Source organism: Rissa tridactyla, chromosome 2 (assembly GCF_028500815.1).
Source record: "Rissa tridactyla isolate bRisTri1 chromosome 2, bRisTri1.patW.cur.20221130, whole genome shotgun sequence".
In the NCBI taxonomy this organism is placed as follows: Eukaryota; Metazoa; Chordata; class Aves; order Charadriiformes; family Laridae; genus Rissa; species Rissa tridactyla.
The window spans coordinates 51,345,790-51,365,223 of NC_071467.1; the positions used below are offsets into that span (position 1 = coordinate 51,345,790).

At 40.3% G+C, this 19,434-nt stretch overlaps 1 protein-coding gene across 3 annotated transcripts in view; it reads right to left on the minus strand.

Annotated features, from left to right (window-relative positions):
* Positions 1 to 19,434, minus strand: part of LAMA3 (laminin subunit alpha 3) — a 125,817-nt gene that overhangs the window by 20,914 nt on the left and 85,469 nt on the right. For all 3 annotated transcript variants that reach the window (XM_054190469.1, XM_054190468.1, XM_054190467.1), the window contains 14 exons: positions 18,149 to 18,262; positions 13,939 to 14,048; positions 11,979 to 12,059; positions 10,478 to 10,584; positions 8,028 to 8,078; positions 7,488 to 7,639; positions 6,838 to 6,948; positions 6,627 to 6,738; positions 5,907 to 6,074; positions 4,577 to 4,773; positions 3,090 to 3,206; positions 2,377 to 2,531; positions 881 to 1,022; positions 185 to 284 (listed from right to left, as the gene is read on the minus strand). In XM_054190469.1, the coding sequence (XP_054046444.1) occupies positions 185 to 284; positions 881 to 1,022; positions 2,377 to 2,531; positions 3,090 to 3,206; positions 4,577 to 4,773; positions 5,907 to 6,074; positions 6,627 to 6,738; positions 6,838 to 6,948; positions 7,488 to 7,639; positions 8,028 to 8,078; positions 10,478 to 10,584; positions 11,979 to 12,059; positions 13,939 to 14,048; positions 18,149 to 18,262 (1,717 nt within the window). The remainder of the gene's footprint in view (positions 1 to 184; positions 285 to 880; positions 1,023 to 2,376; positions 2,532 to 3,089; positions 3,207 to 4,576; positions 4,774 to 5,906; positions 6,075 to 6,626; positions 6,739 to 6,837; positions 6,949 to 7,487; positions 7,640 to 8,027; positions 8,079 to 10,477; positions 10,585 to 11,978; positions 12,060 to 13,938; positions 14,049 to 18,148; positions 18,263 to 19,434) is intronic.

Consider the following 19,434-nt stretch of genomic DNA (forward strand, 5'->3'; position numbering starts at 1 on the left):
GAAATTCACTTTCTTGCCTTTTTGCCATTGGAAATAATGATCACAAAACGTCCCATTGTAATAGAACTAGCCTCTTCTAGTTAAGTATGTGCTGCAGAGCTTTGCTGAACTGTGAAAATTCATGGTTCAGTGAAAGTTGGTCATGCTGTGCCAACATTGCTACTATCACTTTCTTTCTCAGTACCTTGCAATGTCTTTTCAGTCTTCTGTGCTTGATTCAAGAGTGTAGTGCTCTCGGTTTTTAACTTTGCAGCTTTTCCTGATAGGTCTTCTCTCTTCACAGTCTGGTAATAGAAGCACAGTACAGTAACACTGCTTTAATAATTATACTAAAATTTAAAGAGTAAAAGAGATAGCCCAATCCAGTTTAAAAAAACAACCATACAAGGGCAGAGATTTCATGTGAAGAACACCACCTTATATAACCATTATCAATATTAGTTGAAGCATAACACAACCTTGGTCTTCAGCAAACTTCTGACAGATTTTGGGGCATTCAGAAGAAATGACTAGCCCACAGCTGTGAGATACTACTCCTCTGCTGAAGAGCTTGTGGGTATTACTAATGCAAAATAAAAGAGAATACCTGAAATCACCTTCAGTGATTACCAGGCTTGCCTTATGCAGATCTCTCTATTTTGCACTGAAAGGAACAGTTAGCATTCATGTGGACAGACTCATCAGAAAGGGCATAACTAGCCTGTTCAGTGTTGAACCAAGACTAATGCATGAACATGCAGAATAGCGGCTCGTGTAATGACCATAGACAAATAAGGCATGCGAACGCACATGGGTCTTTTTTTGGTACCTCTCTGATAGTAAAAACAAAATACCTAGTTGTAACAAGTTTACTGTCATTTGGCCACTTACGGGTACTTACCGATAAAGCTGAGTCAGCTGCATTCCCAGCTTTGTTGGCTGCTTCCTCTGCCGCTTTGATGGCGTTAATAATATTGTCATAGGCAGTAGAAGCTTCCACAGCACAGCCTACCAACTCGTCCTTCCTGGCACTGTTCTTTATTCTGTGGGGAAAGGGTGAAAAATGCAGCCTTCTGCAAAGACTATGGGCTTTGAGAAGTATTCTGAATCCACCTGAACTCAGTATTTTCTAATTAATGCCAATACAGAAAATGTTTTTTGGTTAGATCTGTAATTTCATTCTGCAAAAATATCAAACTTAGATGCAGACCAATATGAAAAGATTCTTCAGAAGATGGGATAAGTTCACATGCTTGGATAAGCACAACTGTGGGCCTTCAAAGCAGTCTTTAAATAATTAAGACCATGAGAATTCACTAAGGTACAAGGTCAATAAGCCACCTCCATCACGGCCCCCCAAATACATTTCAGTTCAGAGAACTGCAGCTTCCACATAATCTCTGGCTGCTCCAGCATCCTACAGGAGCAGCAGATGGAGCACAAGATGGAGGTACTACACGACCTTTTGGCTCTTCCCCAAGAACCATCGCAGCAGCTCTGGCATCAGAAACAACAGACAAAATCTCTTGTACTCACTCCACATGAACTATGCAACTGCCCAATATTAGCTGTAAGATTTATATTTGTAAGAACAGTATCTTCTTAATTGAAAAAAATCATACTGAAAACTAATAAAATTTAAGGAATTTTTTTTTTCATCAAGAGCTTTCCAGCTGAATTAGGTATTTTGGAATTAAAATTTTTGAGAGTTTCTAGTTGGTGTAATGACAAAATGCAAACAATTTGCACAGGAAAAAAAATAATCAGGGTTTCACTTTTCTCATTTTGTTCTGGTGTACCATAGAGGGCCTCCAGAACCTCACTCAAAATTCCAAGGTAAAGTACAAGTAATGGAGAGAGAAACACTTGATTCATATCAAGTTTCTCATGGTTTTGCTTGTCTAGAAGATTCCTTGAAGGATGAGAAAACTATAGTAATTCTTTTCCTCACTAATAATAAACGGGCATGTCTGAAGACTCTGCCAAGACAATATTTCTTCCAATTATTTGTCCCAATTCGCTGATATCATAATGGTATCCCTGACTATGAGTACAGGAAATAGCTCTACAAAAAGGATATTCTAAACATCTTCTCACTCTGTACGTGAGGATTTTCTCTTGTTAGTAAGAAGCTAATGAAGTGTTAATGCAGTAATATAAAGCCATATTACGGGAGTCCCCACTTCTGGGGAAAAATAAAATCAGGGAAAACACAGGAAGACCTGGTTTGTGGGGTAAAAAGAAAACATCCGTACATCATGAAGAAGCAGAAAAAGACAAACTGAATTTCTTTCTAACTTTGCAAATGGCCATTAAAGCAAGTAAAGTTACAGACAGAGCACTGCAACCATGGATGTTATGTACAAAAATTGCTCATTTACAGGAATAGCAACATACTCTTCCAGTTGTTTTGCCAAGTCTTGCAAAGATTTGGCATGTTCCTCAGCCCTCACCACCAACGGTTCTTTGCTTGCTGATAAGGAGTGATTTGTCAGCTTTTCATTCATATCCTTCCTTGCTCCATCCAGCTGAGCAGCCAGGCTTTCATATTCCTACGGGTTTATAAAGATGAAATTTTATTTATGTTCATACATGTTTGATTTTGTCCTCGTCTCCTTCAGCGTTACATACACCTTGCACCTGAGGAGACCAACAGGAAACAAGTTCCCTTCCAACTTACACTACAGGTTACTGCAAACAACCGCTAGTCATTACGTTATGCTTCTAGACCCATTATGTAAAAACAAATCCTGCTGTACTGAGTCAAACCAAAGGCCCTTCTAGCCCAGTCTCTGACAGTGGCTAAAAGCAATTGCCTAGAAAGAAATACAAGAATATACAATCATTTATGGTATTTCTCACAGATATTCTCCCAAATTCAGATATCTGCAGTTCAGTGTCTTCCTCAGATGCATCACAACCCTCAACAAGCTTCTCTTACAGAAACCTGTGCAGGCAGCCTCCTCTTGCACCCATCATCGGATATGAGACACCTCCCTTTTTGGGAGGCTCAGATAAGCCTTGTGTCCTAGCCACCAAGCTACGCTACCCGTTACAGTGACAGCAAGATATTGGGGTTTTTCACCTTAACTTAAGAAGGTTAACTATACCTCTTTACTCTTCTGCAATAATCCCAGTACACTGTTAGCTTGCGTCAGGGAAGATCGGGCAGAGCTCAGAATATCCAAGACACTGTTCTGTTGGACATTTGTCTCCTCAATCTGTTTCTGAGGAAAAAAAAAAAAAGAGGTTGAAAAACATGTGATTGGGGTAAAAAAGAGAGGCAGGGAAAACCATAGCTTGCAACAGGATTTACCAAAGGTACTATCACTGTGTCAATCAGATGCCTATAGTGTTTAGGGACTGATGCTATCCTACTCATTAGAAGAGTGAGAAAACTCAGGAGTCTGCAGTAGTAGAGCACATAGCTGGGCAGCTCAGTCGTTAGAACTCAAAGTAAAAACAGTACAGGTCAGCTGAGATGAACTGTCAGGACAGACCACCTAAGCGTCTGACTCTCAAACCTGGAAGCTTCAAACCTGAAAACTTTAAAAACAGCTCCTTGGTGACTACCCTGATCTTTTCTGTTCTCTCAAAGGCAGAAATAAAATGATTACACTATCCCTTCATTTGGGGAGGACATCAGAAAGGAGGTGTGAAACCTCCCCACCTCTTCCTCTTGAAAGCTCTGAGGGGAAAATGAATGAAGCTCCTTGCTCTAGAGCAGCCCTGTGACAATCCACAGCACAGCTCCAGGGTAATGGCACACCAGCTCTCTTCAGCTGGGTTTCCATCATTGTAACATGTCAAATCTCTCTCTCTACCAGAGAGGTGTATCAGGAGATTTATGACTTGTACAGATGCATCCATCTTTTAACACAACTGTGCATACTTATGTGGCACACCTATTGTACAGTCCATGCACATAAAGGTACAATTAAATATTGAAAGGGACAGTTGAATGTAGAAATTCTTTTGTTCAAACAGTGCTAGCAAACTGGATGGACACGAGTGTGCCAAAACAGTGATATATTTCAGCAAAACCACATTAATTTAATGGATCCTGCAGCACACCCTTATTTCTTGTACTATTTCCCGGTTCTAAAAATCAAGCACTGCTAAGGAATGACAGATGTTTCTTGTCACCTTTCTGTTGAGAACTCAGAAGTGGTTCTGTAGAATATTAATGCCAAATAATTTAACAGTATTGCACACGTTATTGCTCCCATCTTTTATGGCTGTTAAAGACAAATATCTGAAGGAACTTACTATGAAAACTACATCAGCATCAGGAATTTGATCTAGAATAGGAAAGAAAAAGGCTAGTGGCAGCTGAAAAGAAGGGTTAGGCAGAGAATCTCCTTCCCCTCTCTCATCAGAGCTATGTCTTGGTCACACTGTCCTGTCCACATAAAGAGGTGACAAGTGGGAACAGACTCTATTTATACCTGTCCATACATACATCAAAAGAGGGAAAGACACCTTGGAGAAAGTCTAAAGGATTAGTGCTATTTGGCTTTGCAAGGTCAAAAGCAGCAATCAAAAGCACTTCTCATCTCCTGAGGTTTAACTTTTTTCTCCCAAACCCTGACATTACCTTTATGTCTTCCAACAGAACTCCATTATCTCTGTTTAAGTTTTCAGCCTGCTTGATTTGTCCTGTCGCTTCATTCAGAGCTTCACGAAGGTCAGTGATTTTGGATTCATAGTCATTCAATGAATCTCTCACAATTTTAATAAGCCCATGATTTTCTTGGTGGTACTTTTGTAGTTCATTCTTAATACGTGTCAGTACTGCAGTATCAAGAATAGAAAGAAAAGTTTTGTTCAGAGAAGAAGGGAACCAGAACAAACTTCCTTCAAAAGGGCTTGACATTTAGGATCAGAAAGCTGTGGTTGTGTGAAATACTGAGTGTCCTTTGCAGCACTAATTTCAGTGTTACTATAGCAGAGATGCTATTCAGCATGTCACTGGATCAAATCAGCTCCCGAGTTTGCTGCTGCAGACACAGAGCAGAGATAAACATTTACTTGGCTATTTCTAATTTAAGTAAGGATGAAGATAATCTGCAATTAATGAATCATTTTCTTTTTTTTTTAATGGAACTAACACAACTTCATCTACAATGTAGACATCTACATCTGCGCTAGTCATCAAAGCTTCCTCTGTAATCAATGGAGACATACAGGCACATTTCATCTCAAAGAAATTAGAAATATAAACGAGGTCAAATGAATCATTCTTTAGAGTGCCCTGCCTACAAGATAGGATACAGAAGAATTACTCAGAGGTAGGTATCAAAGTCCAAAGGTAGGCGAAATTACCGTTACTCGTAAGGTCTTTCACATTTCTCAACTATGCCCCTGGTTAGAAGATAAGCCTGTGACTTTGCTGTTCTTGCTGTCTCTGATGTCCGGAATTGGGTTTCTGAATGTCCCAGTCAACCCATGCAGAGAACATAAAAGGGAGTACAACTAGTGCAACTAGAACTTCTGAACTTCCTTATCCTTGTATGATCTAGCCCTTGGGTTACTCCAGCAACTTATTAAAATCTGTTGTTAAATTACATGTGTAATTCCTCTAAAACAGCTGCATGTGCCATAGCCTATATATTATCATACACCAAAGCACTGCATAAGTATATTATGAATGGCTATGTCTTTATTTTACTGAGATTCATTGAGTTATTAAAGAAGGATCTACTGGGTTTCTTCTCCAGCTCAACTCAGTTTCTTCCATAACAAACTAAAAACGCCTGTAAATCCCTTCCAGAACTACCACTTTCCTGTTGACTAACGACCGCTACAGATCCCAGGGATACGTTGCAAAATGCCCCTCCCTGCACTCCATCCCAAACAATCAATAATGCTTCAGATTTAGGGTTGATCTTTCTAGAGAGTAAGAAGTTGAGAGAACAAGCCCTTACGCAGCTGAGCTTCTGTTCGCTCCTTCTCCGCCTCTGCTTGAAGTTGGCCAAAGTTGCGGTTTCGCATCTCCGTCATCATGCGTTGAGCTTCGGCCAGTTCTTTGGCAGCATCTCCCAAGGGCAAGTTGTTGCCTTCTGCATTTGTACCAGCTATTTGTTCCAAGAGCACTGAAAAAAATTGTCTTCAAAGTGAGGATGCACTTAAGCCTATGCAAAAGACGCAAAGGACAGGGCTGGTCTCTTTTCTGGAAAAGGCATGCCTATTCCTGAATTCCTTAATGACGCAGATCCATTTTGTGTTAATTTCATTAAGTTGAAAAGTACGCTATGTCACACAGAGCTAGTAAGATGGCATCGGGCTTGAAATTTGTCCCAAATGATCAAGTTCACAGCAATAATCTTAAGCTTCTAACTTAAAAGAGCCTATGATAGCAACCCAGACTGAGGTCAGACTAAAGTCAGGATAGTCAATTTGTTGCTCTAAATGTCCCTGTGGTAAAGCTTCCCTGTCCCTATTCACTCCATAGGGAAAGCAAGCTCCTAAATTAACATTATATATTAGATTTCTAATAGGAAGAGTGAGTTGCACATCGTTGTCTGAATTCTCATTTATGAAATCATTTTCTAGGAAAACCTCTCATGCTTAATTAAGAATATTGCAAATAAACTGAAATGATTCCATAAAACAGAACATGTTATGGATTTAGAAACTATTTTTACCTTGTATATTGTTGACAACTATTTGTATTCGTGAAACCAAATCCTTTCCTTTCTGATGAGTTTGGCCAAAATTATTAAATAATATCTCAGCTGCTTTGTAGTTCATTTCAGCCTAGCAAGGGAAAAAACTGATTAGATTGAAAATATCTGGATACAGTATGCTAATATGTAGGCAAGAGATGTGTATTTTTAAATTGATTTGATAAGTCACCTTTTCCTGGAGAGCATTTACATCATGATTTAGATTAATGAATTCTGTCTCCAACTCATCTACCTTTGAACCCTGGTTATGAACGACAGAACGGTAATTTTTCAATAAGACCTGAAAAGAAAGAAATAAAAAAATCCAATAAATCACCCACACACAGGAGACGAAAAGCAAAAATTCACCGGCTTACATCTTTACCCAAGGTAAATAAAAGCAGCATTCCTGCCATGAAGGCTGACCCACTGCTGCCTAAAACCTGGGCTTTTTTATCTGTGAGTATAACAACTGCTATTCCAACTAAAGAACATTTTTTTAGGATGAATTTGGGTATTGGCAATTGGAACGTTGGGGTTTTTCAGTAATGGAGACATGAATTGCTGGAAAAAGACAGAGCTATAGGGAAACCTCAGAGATATAGCTTTCAAGGTGAGCAAGCCCCAGAAAAAGCAGAGATACTGATCCTCTTTCAGAGCATGACATGGAAACAATAGCTGTCTTCTAACAGGTGAAGCCACGTGCTGTCAGCGTCTGGTATTTGAAATCAGAAGTTGGTGTATGTTTCCTTGCAAGCTGAGAAAAAGATGGCCTAAGTTCCTAGGTTCAGCTCTTAACCACTTCATCTGAAATCCACTTTTCTGTTTATGTGTGCCTACCTTTAAGTCCTTGATGCGTGTTTCCAGCCGCCTCATCTGCTCCAGTGTGTGGGTATTCGCATGGACGTTTTGCAGCTGAGACTTAATCAGCTGAAGCTCGTCACCTATTGTGCTCAGATCCTTCAGCAGTGTAATTACGCAGCTATCGCAAGCTGGAGGGAGCATGAGCAAAGGAAAACAATACATATTATTGATATTTGGTGCAGAGGGCATTTCGCCGAGCACATTAATAAATGAGATGCAATGGAAAGACTTTGACGCTTGTCAGCTGGTGTCACCTGAAGAGCAAAGGCAACAACAAAGCCCACAGTATTAAGGAGAGTGACCAAAGCTAGAAATAAGGAGGAGGCCCCATTTAAATCTGGCTAACTGACCATCTCTTTTATCATTTTTCCAAGTGTTTGTTTGAATATTTGCTTTTAAAAGATTAACTAAGGACACCTCCAGTCCTTTTTAAACTCTGCCACCCTTAAAAGAGTCATAAGGATGTATCCGAAGCAGCAGAAAGCAATCTAAGTGCAGTTCTATTTTATTACTTACGGTTGCAGTCTTCATTGGGATCTACGTCTTTTGGCTCGTTATTGAAACATTCTGAAATCACAAGACTGCCATTAGTAACCAAAGTTTTCTTATGGAAATACTGCTATTGCCTTTTTGCTCTCACTTTTCATGGTGGGCAGCCATTAAAACACAGTGCTGCCTTTTCATAAACCCATACCCACTGTGAATGAGCCGAAATACCCAGAAGGCTTGAACATGCCAAAACATTCAGCTCCCACTTATGCCTTGCTGAGATCAACACCTTTTTCATCCCTCAAAGGAAAGGGACTGTAACCTGCCCCAATACATGCTACTTGGGTAGCAGCAGGAGGATCTCTCACATCAAGTGTGCTGAAGGTATCACTAGAGTTTGCCTAGAATAACACCACGGGGATGGGAGCTGAGACGATATTGTTAAAGCATTTTACCCAGGACATAGGTTCAAACCCCTTTATCCACTTTAGTATCCACGTTGAAACTACAGGTTCTGATTCCTCAAAGGATGTCTTAAAGGAACTGAAAAATGTTTATAGCCTTCCTTCACACCTGTCACAGCTTGCACGATTAAGGGATTAATCAAGTTTGAGAAAAATCCACGGTGTATGCATGGAAGCAGACACGGCACGTAACCCAAGGCACGGAGGGTGGGCCACAGATACAGGTGGTATGCAACAAACATTGCCCTCAGACTTTCTAACAAGCTAGCACAAGTAACTGCCTGTTCAGTGTGTTGTTTTGTTGTGTTTGTTTGTTTTACAAACCCCTTTATAAGAAGCTTAACATTCTCCAGGTGCATGTGGGATTGTAACATCCTGGGATCCTAACTTCAGGAGGCAAGAGAGGAACTGGCTCCTACAAATGCCATTATGTAGGACAGGAATTTCCCCATCTTGATGTCCCTTTCACAGGCTTGGTCCTACTGCCAAATTCTCATCTCCTCCTGAAAATGAAAAGTGCTGTGCATGCCTTTGACTCCGAAGGAAAAGGATGCACTCAGGGCACAGGCTGCTGCTGTCAAGAGTCAACAACAGCTTACAACTGTGAAAGGTTACAGTGATAAAATTGGACCTGGAACTTTAACAGCAGCATGCAACAGCCCAGAACAAACTGCCTAGCTGTGCCATTTCCTTTGGCACTTGCACATTAAGTCATCAGGAAGTTAAATGGTATTGGTAGCGAGCGCTGCTGCCAAAAGGAGACAAGTCACAAAGAATATATTTGTAAGAGAATGAAGGAAATTATTCTGAATTCAAATACCCATGCTGTTGTGCAGTTGTGTAATTCAGCTAACACCAGACACATTTCAGCTGTGAAGTACCAATTAAATAAAACTATTATTACAGCTTGTGCACAAACAACTTCAGCCAAGAAATGGTGAAATGAAAAAGTCTGGCCAAGTGCCGAACATCATGCACAAGAAACCTGCTAGAACATGCTGTGCTGATGAGCACAGAGGGTTTTATTCCTAATGTGGAGAAAGAAATGGCTGATCAGAATATATAGTTGGAGACAAACTGAAAACAAACTGGCTTGTTGAATTTTGCCCTACGGATTAGTTTGTCCTAGCAAACTCTTGTTTCAAAAAGAAAGGAATGACAAAACATCAAACGCTGCTTGGATCTGTTCCACACAAGGTAGAAATATAATAAAGATGTATTACTTCAATGATGAAATATGAAATGAGAACTAGCTATTGAAAAATTGCATCAGCTGCCAAGAGCAGTTCACTTCACTTGCCATTTTTTTAATTTCTGTGACCAAGGAAAGGTAAGGTGATCCTTGGCAGTCATTTGAATGCAGTGCAGTGGAATGAACAGCATGGAAATATTAGGAGTTATTAGTTTGACGCTTCACTAACATCTGAGGAGGAAAAGCTGCCTACAGGGAAAGAAAAGCGTAATTTTATTGGGGAATGAAAATATGGGAGAATCAAGGTCCTTTTCAGGAGCAGTGGCCTATGTGTTTCTGAAAAGAAATGAGTATCCCAAGGGACTGAAGTGAATTGAGGTAAAGACAATCTGAGGAATGTAGGCTCGGGCCCTTTACTTCAGAATTATAACAGATAAAGCAAACATATCCCGGTGGCATAACATTCTTATAAGAGTTCACTAATTGTGCAGTACTTGTGTGACTGATACTGGGAAAACCACGAAAGTCTTAAATGGCAGAATGGTGTGCAGCAAGATTTATAAAACAGCCTCACGAGTCAGGCCCTAACTTCCCCTGTAAACGCAGTCAGCTTGGATACCTAAGATGGCGGCGCCTGATGCAGACTTTGAAGATGCCACTGAACTGTCCCAAATACATCTTAAAAAGGCACATTGAGACTGCTCTTTCCTTCAGTTCAATTATTATGCCTTTCCTTCAGTTCAATTGATCTAAGTACCTCCCTTCTCTGCTTCCCAGAGAGAAAACAACGCTCCCTTCCATGTTCATAGGCCCTCACGTACCTCCAGTTAGGCGGTCACAGCTAGCCAGCTGTCCATTATTATTACAATTACATTTCTGACAGTAGCCTCCATATTTTTGTGGATTTCCAAAATATCCTGGAGCACAGCTAGATAGAGAGATGCAAAAAATTTTTATTAAATATTTGAAGCTACTTTTGTGAAATATACTTTCCCTTGAAAAACATCCCACAGTTATTCTCCTAAAGAAACTTTCAAGAACTTTTGATTTCATGTCTTGACAGACAAAAAGGGTATATTTTTGGTTTACAGTATCCTCTGCACTATGCTAAAAATATCTTTCCAAGCACTGCAGAATTTTTTTCTAAAAATAAAAGAACTCCCACAATGCTCGTATAGGAATAATTCACTTAATCTGAAAAAATACAATGCACACAGATCCATACATATATAGAGAATTTGACAAGGCTTAACCCAGCAAACCACACCATTCTGGTCTGTGATCCCACCAGAAAACATATTAAGGAGGATCATACTGTAAGCACATGTCGAGATTTCAAACAATGACGGCACTGAATGACATTATCACCCTTGTGCTCGGTGGTGCCTTCTCTTGCCATGTGTCAGCAAAGCAGTCTCTGTGACTGACCTCTAAATATTTTATAGGTAAAATATATTGTCCAGACTGGCTACCTAATATTCCTAGAAGTCACTCTGTTGTAAGATCTATAGGGGTGGTAATGCGTGATCAAAGGGCCATGATGAGCAGCTGAGGTATGGCCAGGTCTGGAAGAGAAAATCTGTCTATAACCCACAGTTTAGATGTAACAGTCTTGAAGCATAAGACAATATGCTCCTGGAGGCACTGTCTTCAGGTGAGATATCATGACTTATGGGCCTCACGTTTCCAACCAGAAAACACCACTCCATTACGCTTAAATCCTCCCTGGATTTGAAACTCAGTGAAATCGCTTCCTCTGCCTGCCTGAACATGCCATGATGTTCCTTTTGCACTTTGACAAACTGCTGCTATGTTCCAGCAAAAGAGATGGCTTCAGCCTTGCATTCGTACGCTGGAGCACATCAGAATGATTTGGGATGAAGGGAATGGTGTTAAACCTTACCTGGTTGCTGTTGGGTAACTAAGAACACTGAAGCAATATCAGGTACATTGTAGGAAACAGGAAAATGTTTTAAACTCAAAAAGGGACGAAGGAAGTGGGAGTCATTGTTACCAGAAAGAGTGTGGGACAAGGCAAGGCACAGGGCGCACAGGCAAAGAGGCTGACACTTCTCTTTTTGGTAAAAACTGTGTAGTCACTGAATAGTCTGTGGAGAACTGTTTACATTTCTTTAGGGAGTGCTGGGTTTAAGTCTAGAATTCCACTCTAGCACCACACCATAGCAGCTGTTCATATAAATAGATTCTCTTTAAGCATGTGCATACGATGCATACGCATACGTCCATATATTACCCAATACAGACATACCTCCTTTTATGGTGTCTCTCAAAACCCTTGGTCTTGAGAAACAAGTCACTTACCGTTCACAACGAACTCCGGTATAGCCTTCTTTGCAGAGACACTGAATTTCTTCACCATTTGCCACACAGCCAGTTGCAAATCTTTGGGAAGAAGCAAAAATATTATTGTGAGCACATCATCAAATAGGTTTTACACTCTAGAGGCTAAGCTCAATTAAATGAATTTCAGATTAAAAAGCTTTTATACCACCAAATTACTTCTCAGATAATTTAATTGCCTCTAGATAAATTGCTGTGACTAATTCTTTGAAGTTTCATGTTTTTCATCTAAATTCTTTCCTTAGACTAAAAAAATAATCATTTCCTGACCCTCTGGACTGAGTATAATTGTTCACTACCCAAAGGAATGCCTAAAATAAACCTTAATAATGATGATGTAAAATAAACCAAGTCTGGGTAGCTATTTTATCTTACTAGGCAAGAATCAATAGCCTGTGCTAGACAACATTTCCTCCTGTTTGGATAGCTTTTTTTTTTTCATTTCTATAGATGGAAACATAAGAGAATATTTTTATGTAACTAATATTGTTTGGTTGGGGTTTTTTTAAGCAAGGCAGAATAGAGTTGTGCACCATTTGGGGGAGCTCTAGAGCGTATCTGGTTAACACAATGAACATTTTCATCTGCTCTTTCTAGCAGACTCATCTAGATTCAAATTTCTCTGGGAGAAAAAAACATATTTTGGCTGATGTTTGAGAAGGAGAAGGCAGGAGGTGAAGCAGGAGTAGGCAATGTTTGTTATTTCCATTTTTTAATCTATGAACAGTGGGATAAAGCAAGTCTGTGTATCAAAGACAGATGTCTGCACTAAGAATTAACGTATAATTTGACTGGGTGGAAAATTGTCAACTCCAATAATGCCAGGTGGGGTGAATTTCCTATGTCAGGAATGGTATTTACCACCCTAATGTGCAACTATGAAACTGCACAGGTTTATGGTCTCCCGCAGTATTTCAGCACTCTTAAAGCAAAAGAAGACTAAAAATATGTTCAGACAGCCTCAGGCAAGCACCTGCAGAAGAGGCCAACGCTGTCAAAAACAGATCTATCAGAGAGTTCTCTGATAAATGAAAAACCTGTCTATAGTCTGCAAGTGTGAACCTCTTAAGGCTACTTGGTATTTGCTAATGCACCTGGCAAATACTGTGTGGTGCCTTTAGCAATTTATAGCTTAGTTTTTCTTAAAAAATATTTGTTTTTATTTAATGCATTTCACCTTTCAGAACTGACCAATGATGACAATGTGGCTAAACATACTATGCATTTAAAATGCAATATACGCCCAATTTTAAAAGCCTGGCAACCTTATTAAATCCAAGGAAATTTAATTTTTTCTAGCTCAGTATATTTGCACTTCAAATGAAGCTTCCACCTGATGAGCGACCATACTCTTCAGAAATCTTGATACGTGCTTAAGAGCTTTAATGGTTTTATATTATTTTTGTATCATAATAAACTTTCTGAATTCATCTAAAAGCCTTGTTTCGTTGTTCTCACCTATCTCCTAGCCAGAGTAATGGTGTTAAATGTCAGACTAAAGGTAATGTACACCTTGCATTTCAGTAAACAAGAAAGATTCTGGATATGCCCAGTAAAGGAAAAGACCTCCATCCTGTATTTCTCACTACAAAGGAGTTACTGGTGGTTTTGTACGTAAACCCATTACAGCTGCCTGGGGCTCCCCCCCAGGTGATGAGCAGCGAGCCTTTGTGGTTCAGGAACTGAGTGAGAATTGGAATACTCAGATTATTAAAAAAGGCAATGCCGTGAGACAAAGCAACGAGTTACTGCTGGTCTAATATGCATCAAATGGGTTTGATGCCCCACTATGGTGGGCAATATAAGAATACAAAAAAAAGATCATTATCTTCCTATGCTAGCAGGGTTTGGGGGTTTTGTCTCTTTTTTTTTTTTCCTTTTTCTCCACCCTTGCTTGACTTCTTACGGTCTTCTACTGTACCTGTTGGTATAGGGGCAAGGACACAGCCGGCAGGAACCTTTAGTGGCATCTCCAAAATAACCATCTTTACAGCGCTCACATTTCTCCCCCGCAGTATTATACTGACAGTTCTTCAAAAGGAAACAAGCAAGACAGTTAACAGTGCTTTGCCACTCAATATGGCTTTACAAAACAAATATAGCTAATTTACTCAGAGGACACGTTCTTTCCCTTCCACTTCATCAAGTATTTATTGCCAAACTACCCTCACAACCAGGATAGGTCGATTCCAGTCATTCTCTAATTGTAGAAAGTACAATTTGCTCACCATTGTGGAAAAGCAACGGGTAAATAGGCAGCATTAAACATATTTTTAAAGTCATTCAATCAGATGCATAGTTTGTTAAGGAACATTCTATTAATGCACTCTCTCTGTCTTGATATTTCAATTAAAAACCACTATGTTTAAATGGAACTTTAGATTTTGCATTTTAACACTAATTAGAAGGCAGATATCATTTAAAAGCATGCAATTAAATGAGCCCAAGTACATTCTTTAAAAAATCCCATGAAATTAATATAAAAAGTATTTCTCATAGTAGATTCAGATCAGAATTTAATTTCATGTACTTTCTCCAGTGTATGTGTAATTTGCATTTACCTAGGGTAACTGGAATAAATAATGAAAAGCAAAGGCTAGGAAAACAATTGAAACTGATACAAATGAGACACTTTTTCCATGATAAAATTGTCAGGAACTAGATCTTATTTTAGAAACATATTCCTGGTGCTGTCTAATTGGCACACACGTTTGGTTGGACTTGATGATCTGAAAGGCTTTTTCTAAGCCAAGTGATTCTTTGATTCTACACTTATACATTATGGGGAGAGGAAGAGCAAGTTGCTTTTGCGTTACCTAAAGAGATGCTAATTTAAAATAGAAGTTGTTCAAATACATTTTTGAGCAGCCATAAAAATTCCAAGTGACCAACACTCAAGAGGCATTAAAGCTCCCAAGTTCTAAAACTGTTCTCTTCAATGTGCAACAGACTGATCCCGTGTCCCACAGGGCTGAGGGCGTACTAAATAATAAAGGTGGAAAAAGAAAGTGGGAAATTGGCTGCAAGCAGTCACTGAGCAGATTGCACTCCCATTTCATGGACTTTGATGGCTTAGGGCTATGTTTGAAGGCCCTACTACCAAGTCTTGCAGCAGAGGGGCATTTTTCCCTACAAATGAGAAACAGTTCTGTCTCTCCTATCCCTACAAATGAGGAACTCCCACCTCCTCTTACATTCCATTCTCCTCCACATTTCTTCCCACACAGATTCCCTCAATCACATCGACAGCCCTTCCCTCAGCCTCTGCATGTAGTAACCCCTACTTTGTTTTCGTTTTGGTAAAAGAACCAAATTTGCAGCTCACTTGAGAAAGCTTCTGGGAAAGAACGGGAAAAACTCCAGTTCACTTCAGGGCCATTTAACTAGCAGAAGCTAAAGTAATATGAAGACACTATGTTTGTAAAAGGAAGCATTTTAAAAAGCAGCCTCTATAAAAGCTGGTGCATATACTCCTGCAAAAAGCTCATAGAAAATTCAGACTGTTTCTGAATAATTATTGTAAATTTTAAGAGTCCTGAAGAATAAATTGAACTGCAAAAAGTGTAAGAGAGAGGTATTTAAAAATATTTGTATTGGTTTCATCTTGGACCAACCTCCCCCCTCTCTCCCAAGGTTTATCTCCTGGCTTTTATTTTGCTCATTCTGTCTATAGAAAATGAAGCAATTCCGTAATTGCTGAAGCAAGTTTAAGATATTTTACATATGAATGTGCCATGCTGTTCCTCTAGCTACATGGCATAGAAGGACTAGAGAATGTAATCCTCTCAAGGCATGGTGGGATGAAGCCAGAGCAGCAAGTCCTTCATGGGTCTTCCTTCAAGTTTCACAGGGCCAGACACACCCCTGGAGTCAGAGCATCTCCAAACCACCAAGGTCTGGATGATGCAAACTCTGAAAGGAAAACTCGCACACACATGGTACAAGGAAGCCAGAGTAGAATGTGTCACGGCCTCAACAGAAACAGCCAGGTATGTGGCGTTATGTGACGTGAAACAACATGTCATGGGATGAGCAACTCTCAGCACCATGCTGCTGCTGAGGGTATGTGCCTTTCAGGAGGAAGGGCAGGGACCGTGACGACACAAAGTCTGATTAGTGGCAGAGGGACGGCTTTTCCCTACACATGAGAACCAGTTCTTGTGTCTTCTCCATCTCCTCCTGCACTCCATTCTTCTCCAGTTTCAGCAGCACAGCACTGCACTCCTCTCCTTCCACCAGCAGGCAGCAGGATAGCTACTGCCTGAGCTGGGGAGGATTGCACTGCTGCCACAGAGGAGAGAGTCAGCCTGGGATCATCCTCACAAAGCCTTCTCTGGAGGCTATCACTGGTCTCTTCTCCCAAGTAACAAGTGATAGGACAAGAGGAAATGGATTCAAGTTGTACCAGGAGAGGTTTAGGGTGGATATTAGAAAAAAATTCTTCACCAAAAGGGTTATCAAGCATTGGAATAGGCTGCCCAGGGAAGTGGTTGAATCACCATCCCTAGAGGTATTTAAAAGACGGGTAGATGTGGTGCTTAAGGACATGGTTTTGGCAGCGTTAGGTTGATGGTTGGACTCAATGATCTTAAAGGTCTCTTCCAACCTAGACAATACTATGATGTTATGTGAAGGCACTGGGGTCCAGTGCTCCAGGTGAGGAGCAGGAAGAAGGAGGCCAAGTGCACTTGCATCTAATCTTTGCACTTTGGATATGAAACTTGACGACTCCACACTGGGAAGCCTCCTTGCCTTCTCTGCACCTCTGCAGGTCTTTGTCCCACGGCTCCTCTACAGAGAGACAAACTCACTCCTTATTAGGTGGAGGCTCATGATGGAAATACAGGCCCTCTGGGCTTCCATTTTTCACTGCATTATCCTGGATGACTTCGCTTGCCCTAAATTTTGTCCCAGGGCCAAGTGTTGATTTAGCTCTGTCTATCTGAAAGTTAATCCATCTGTGAGAAGGAGGGGACAAAGGGAAACCTAATCACATACCTTCATGAGGTAAAAGTGAATTTTGCATAATTTTTTTTCCTTTATAATTTTCATCCAAAGTAAAACTTCCTCATCTTTATAGCTCTGCTGCAGCGCTTTCCTGTCATGGCCTGCCCTGCCTCTCCAAAGCAGCAGCCTGTAAGTCATCCCCCAGAATATGCCGAATTGGTTTATAGTTTCCATTAAAGCAGGAGGGTTGGTTGAGACGAAGTCGGGGTTGTGTGTGTGGGGGAATGACATAACACGCAGGAATGCACCGCAGGCAGAACGGATGCAGCACGAACAAGGAAGAAATAGCAGAGAAGACAGACCGTGAAAGAGGTTGGCAAGGTTCTTGTTTACACAGTAAGTGAAAAATTAGTGAAAAGTTCTTAAGCGGGAATATTTCAGAACGAACTGTTCAAAGAAGCGTCAGGGATATAAGCTGGAGAAGTGCAGTCGGCCAAATGTCACGCTTGCGTTGCTACGAGGGCTGATCCACCCCTGGGAGGCTGCTTTGGGTCTATTGTGGTGTGCCAGGGAGCAGAATCTGCCCCACTGTATCTGCTGTATCAGCTGAAATTGTCTAATTTTTCTGATTTTCTAACTTTCTAATTTTCCTAACTTCTACCCCCTTTATCTCATCTTCTTTACTGTGGTATTTTTTAATCCATCTAGTTGTAAATTAAGTTTAGTGGACATTTACTGATGCTGATTAAACAAGCGATTCTGCAAAGGCTGTGCTATGCCTGAATGCGCTGCTTGTCAGCACTGGCAAACCCCAGTATATATGTAAAAAACTAAGGACTCCACATACCAAGATAAGACCCCATATTTATTATAGACAACTGCAAACACTTACATATGCACTAATTTGGTGACTTTTTGTACCATGTGCTAACAAAAATTACAGGGTAAAGAAGAAAACAAAACCAAGGACACAAATTATTCTTTATCACCCAGGGTTATGTTAAATGTACGTGTAAGTGTCTGCAATTTACACTCATTAACAGATATGCAAGATATAAAGAATGAGGCAGGCAAGGATTATTTCTAGTTGTTTGGAATTTAACAATACTGTATATTCCATACTGCAGTAAGGTAAATGTTTTTTTTTTTTCCAATTCATTTCTTGAACATTAGTATTTACTTACGATACATTTTCCATCACCATCTTGACACCTATTGGAATTGCCATTGCAATTGCAGGGGACACAGCGTCCACTAAATAATCCTTTATGCTCACGATAAAATCCAAGGCCACATTCCTAGACAGTAAGCACAGAGAAAAAAAAAAAAAGTGAATTCTGGTGGAAATAAAGTTCTACAGGTCATGAGAAGGGTATTTTGAAATTGTTTGCCATTTTGTAGCAGAGGTGTACATTTCCTGGCAAGCTCTTCTAAGCCCATATTATTGTTTAAATAATAAGTGTTTTGATGCAGTGAATGGCACTGAAGAATGGAGATGAAGAAGTTTCATTCTAAGCATCTGAACCCTGTGCTCTACACTTTGTGGTAGTGGGGATTTCATCATTTTGACTCTAACCTCTGAGCAAAACGCATTTCCTGTGGCTATGTACAGAGGTGTACAATATGACTTTTAAACCACAGAAAAAGATTTCAATACAGATTCATACTACAGTCTCCTCAAAGAACAACATATGAAAATCTCACATATTAACTAGTGGTTATATGAAATCTTGATATTAATTTAACTACAGTGTATTCCTTGGAAGTACTTCTAATGAGATATCTTTTACATGAATTCATCATGACTTCCAAGTCTACCAGGAGCTATACGAAGCCACGCTTAGAGCGAGGTGATCTTACAAAACACACAGCACTCTTATTTCTAAGCACAGGCTTGTCCCAGAGACCCGGGAAGCATGAGAAGAATGTTCCACTATGGAGGGCACAGGACTGAAGCACGGCCTGTCAGATCAAAGTCAGGTTTAAATAGGGAGCTGAACCAGAGGAAGATTATGAACGAAGCAAGAGACATGAAGTTTGTTAGCCTACACCAAGAAGGTAGTAAACTAGTATGTTAAAACCAGGTTCTTGCTCGGCGTGGGAAGGGAAAGGACACAGGTAGGGAAAGCACAAGGAATTCTTCCTGGGGATGGAGCCTTTCTGTATACAGACCAATTCAAATATTCATGCCCACATTCTCTGCTTAGCATCCTCCTGGCACACCACCCACACCAAAAATGACCGGACATAAGTCTATCCCTTCTATTCCCTAGCTCCTTTTCACAAGTAACTAAGCTACTGTGGTGCAAGGAAGACCAGAGGCTGGATGGAAGTGTGGAGAAAGCTGTGCTCCCCACGAAACCAACACCTCCCAGGTTCCTGCCTCCAGCAATGTACTTCTGCGCTGTGCCTATACCTCACCTGTACCTCACAGTTAGAAGCTGACCCCAATGACACTCAGAAAACAAGC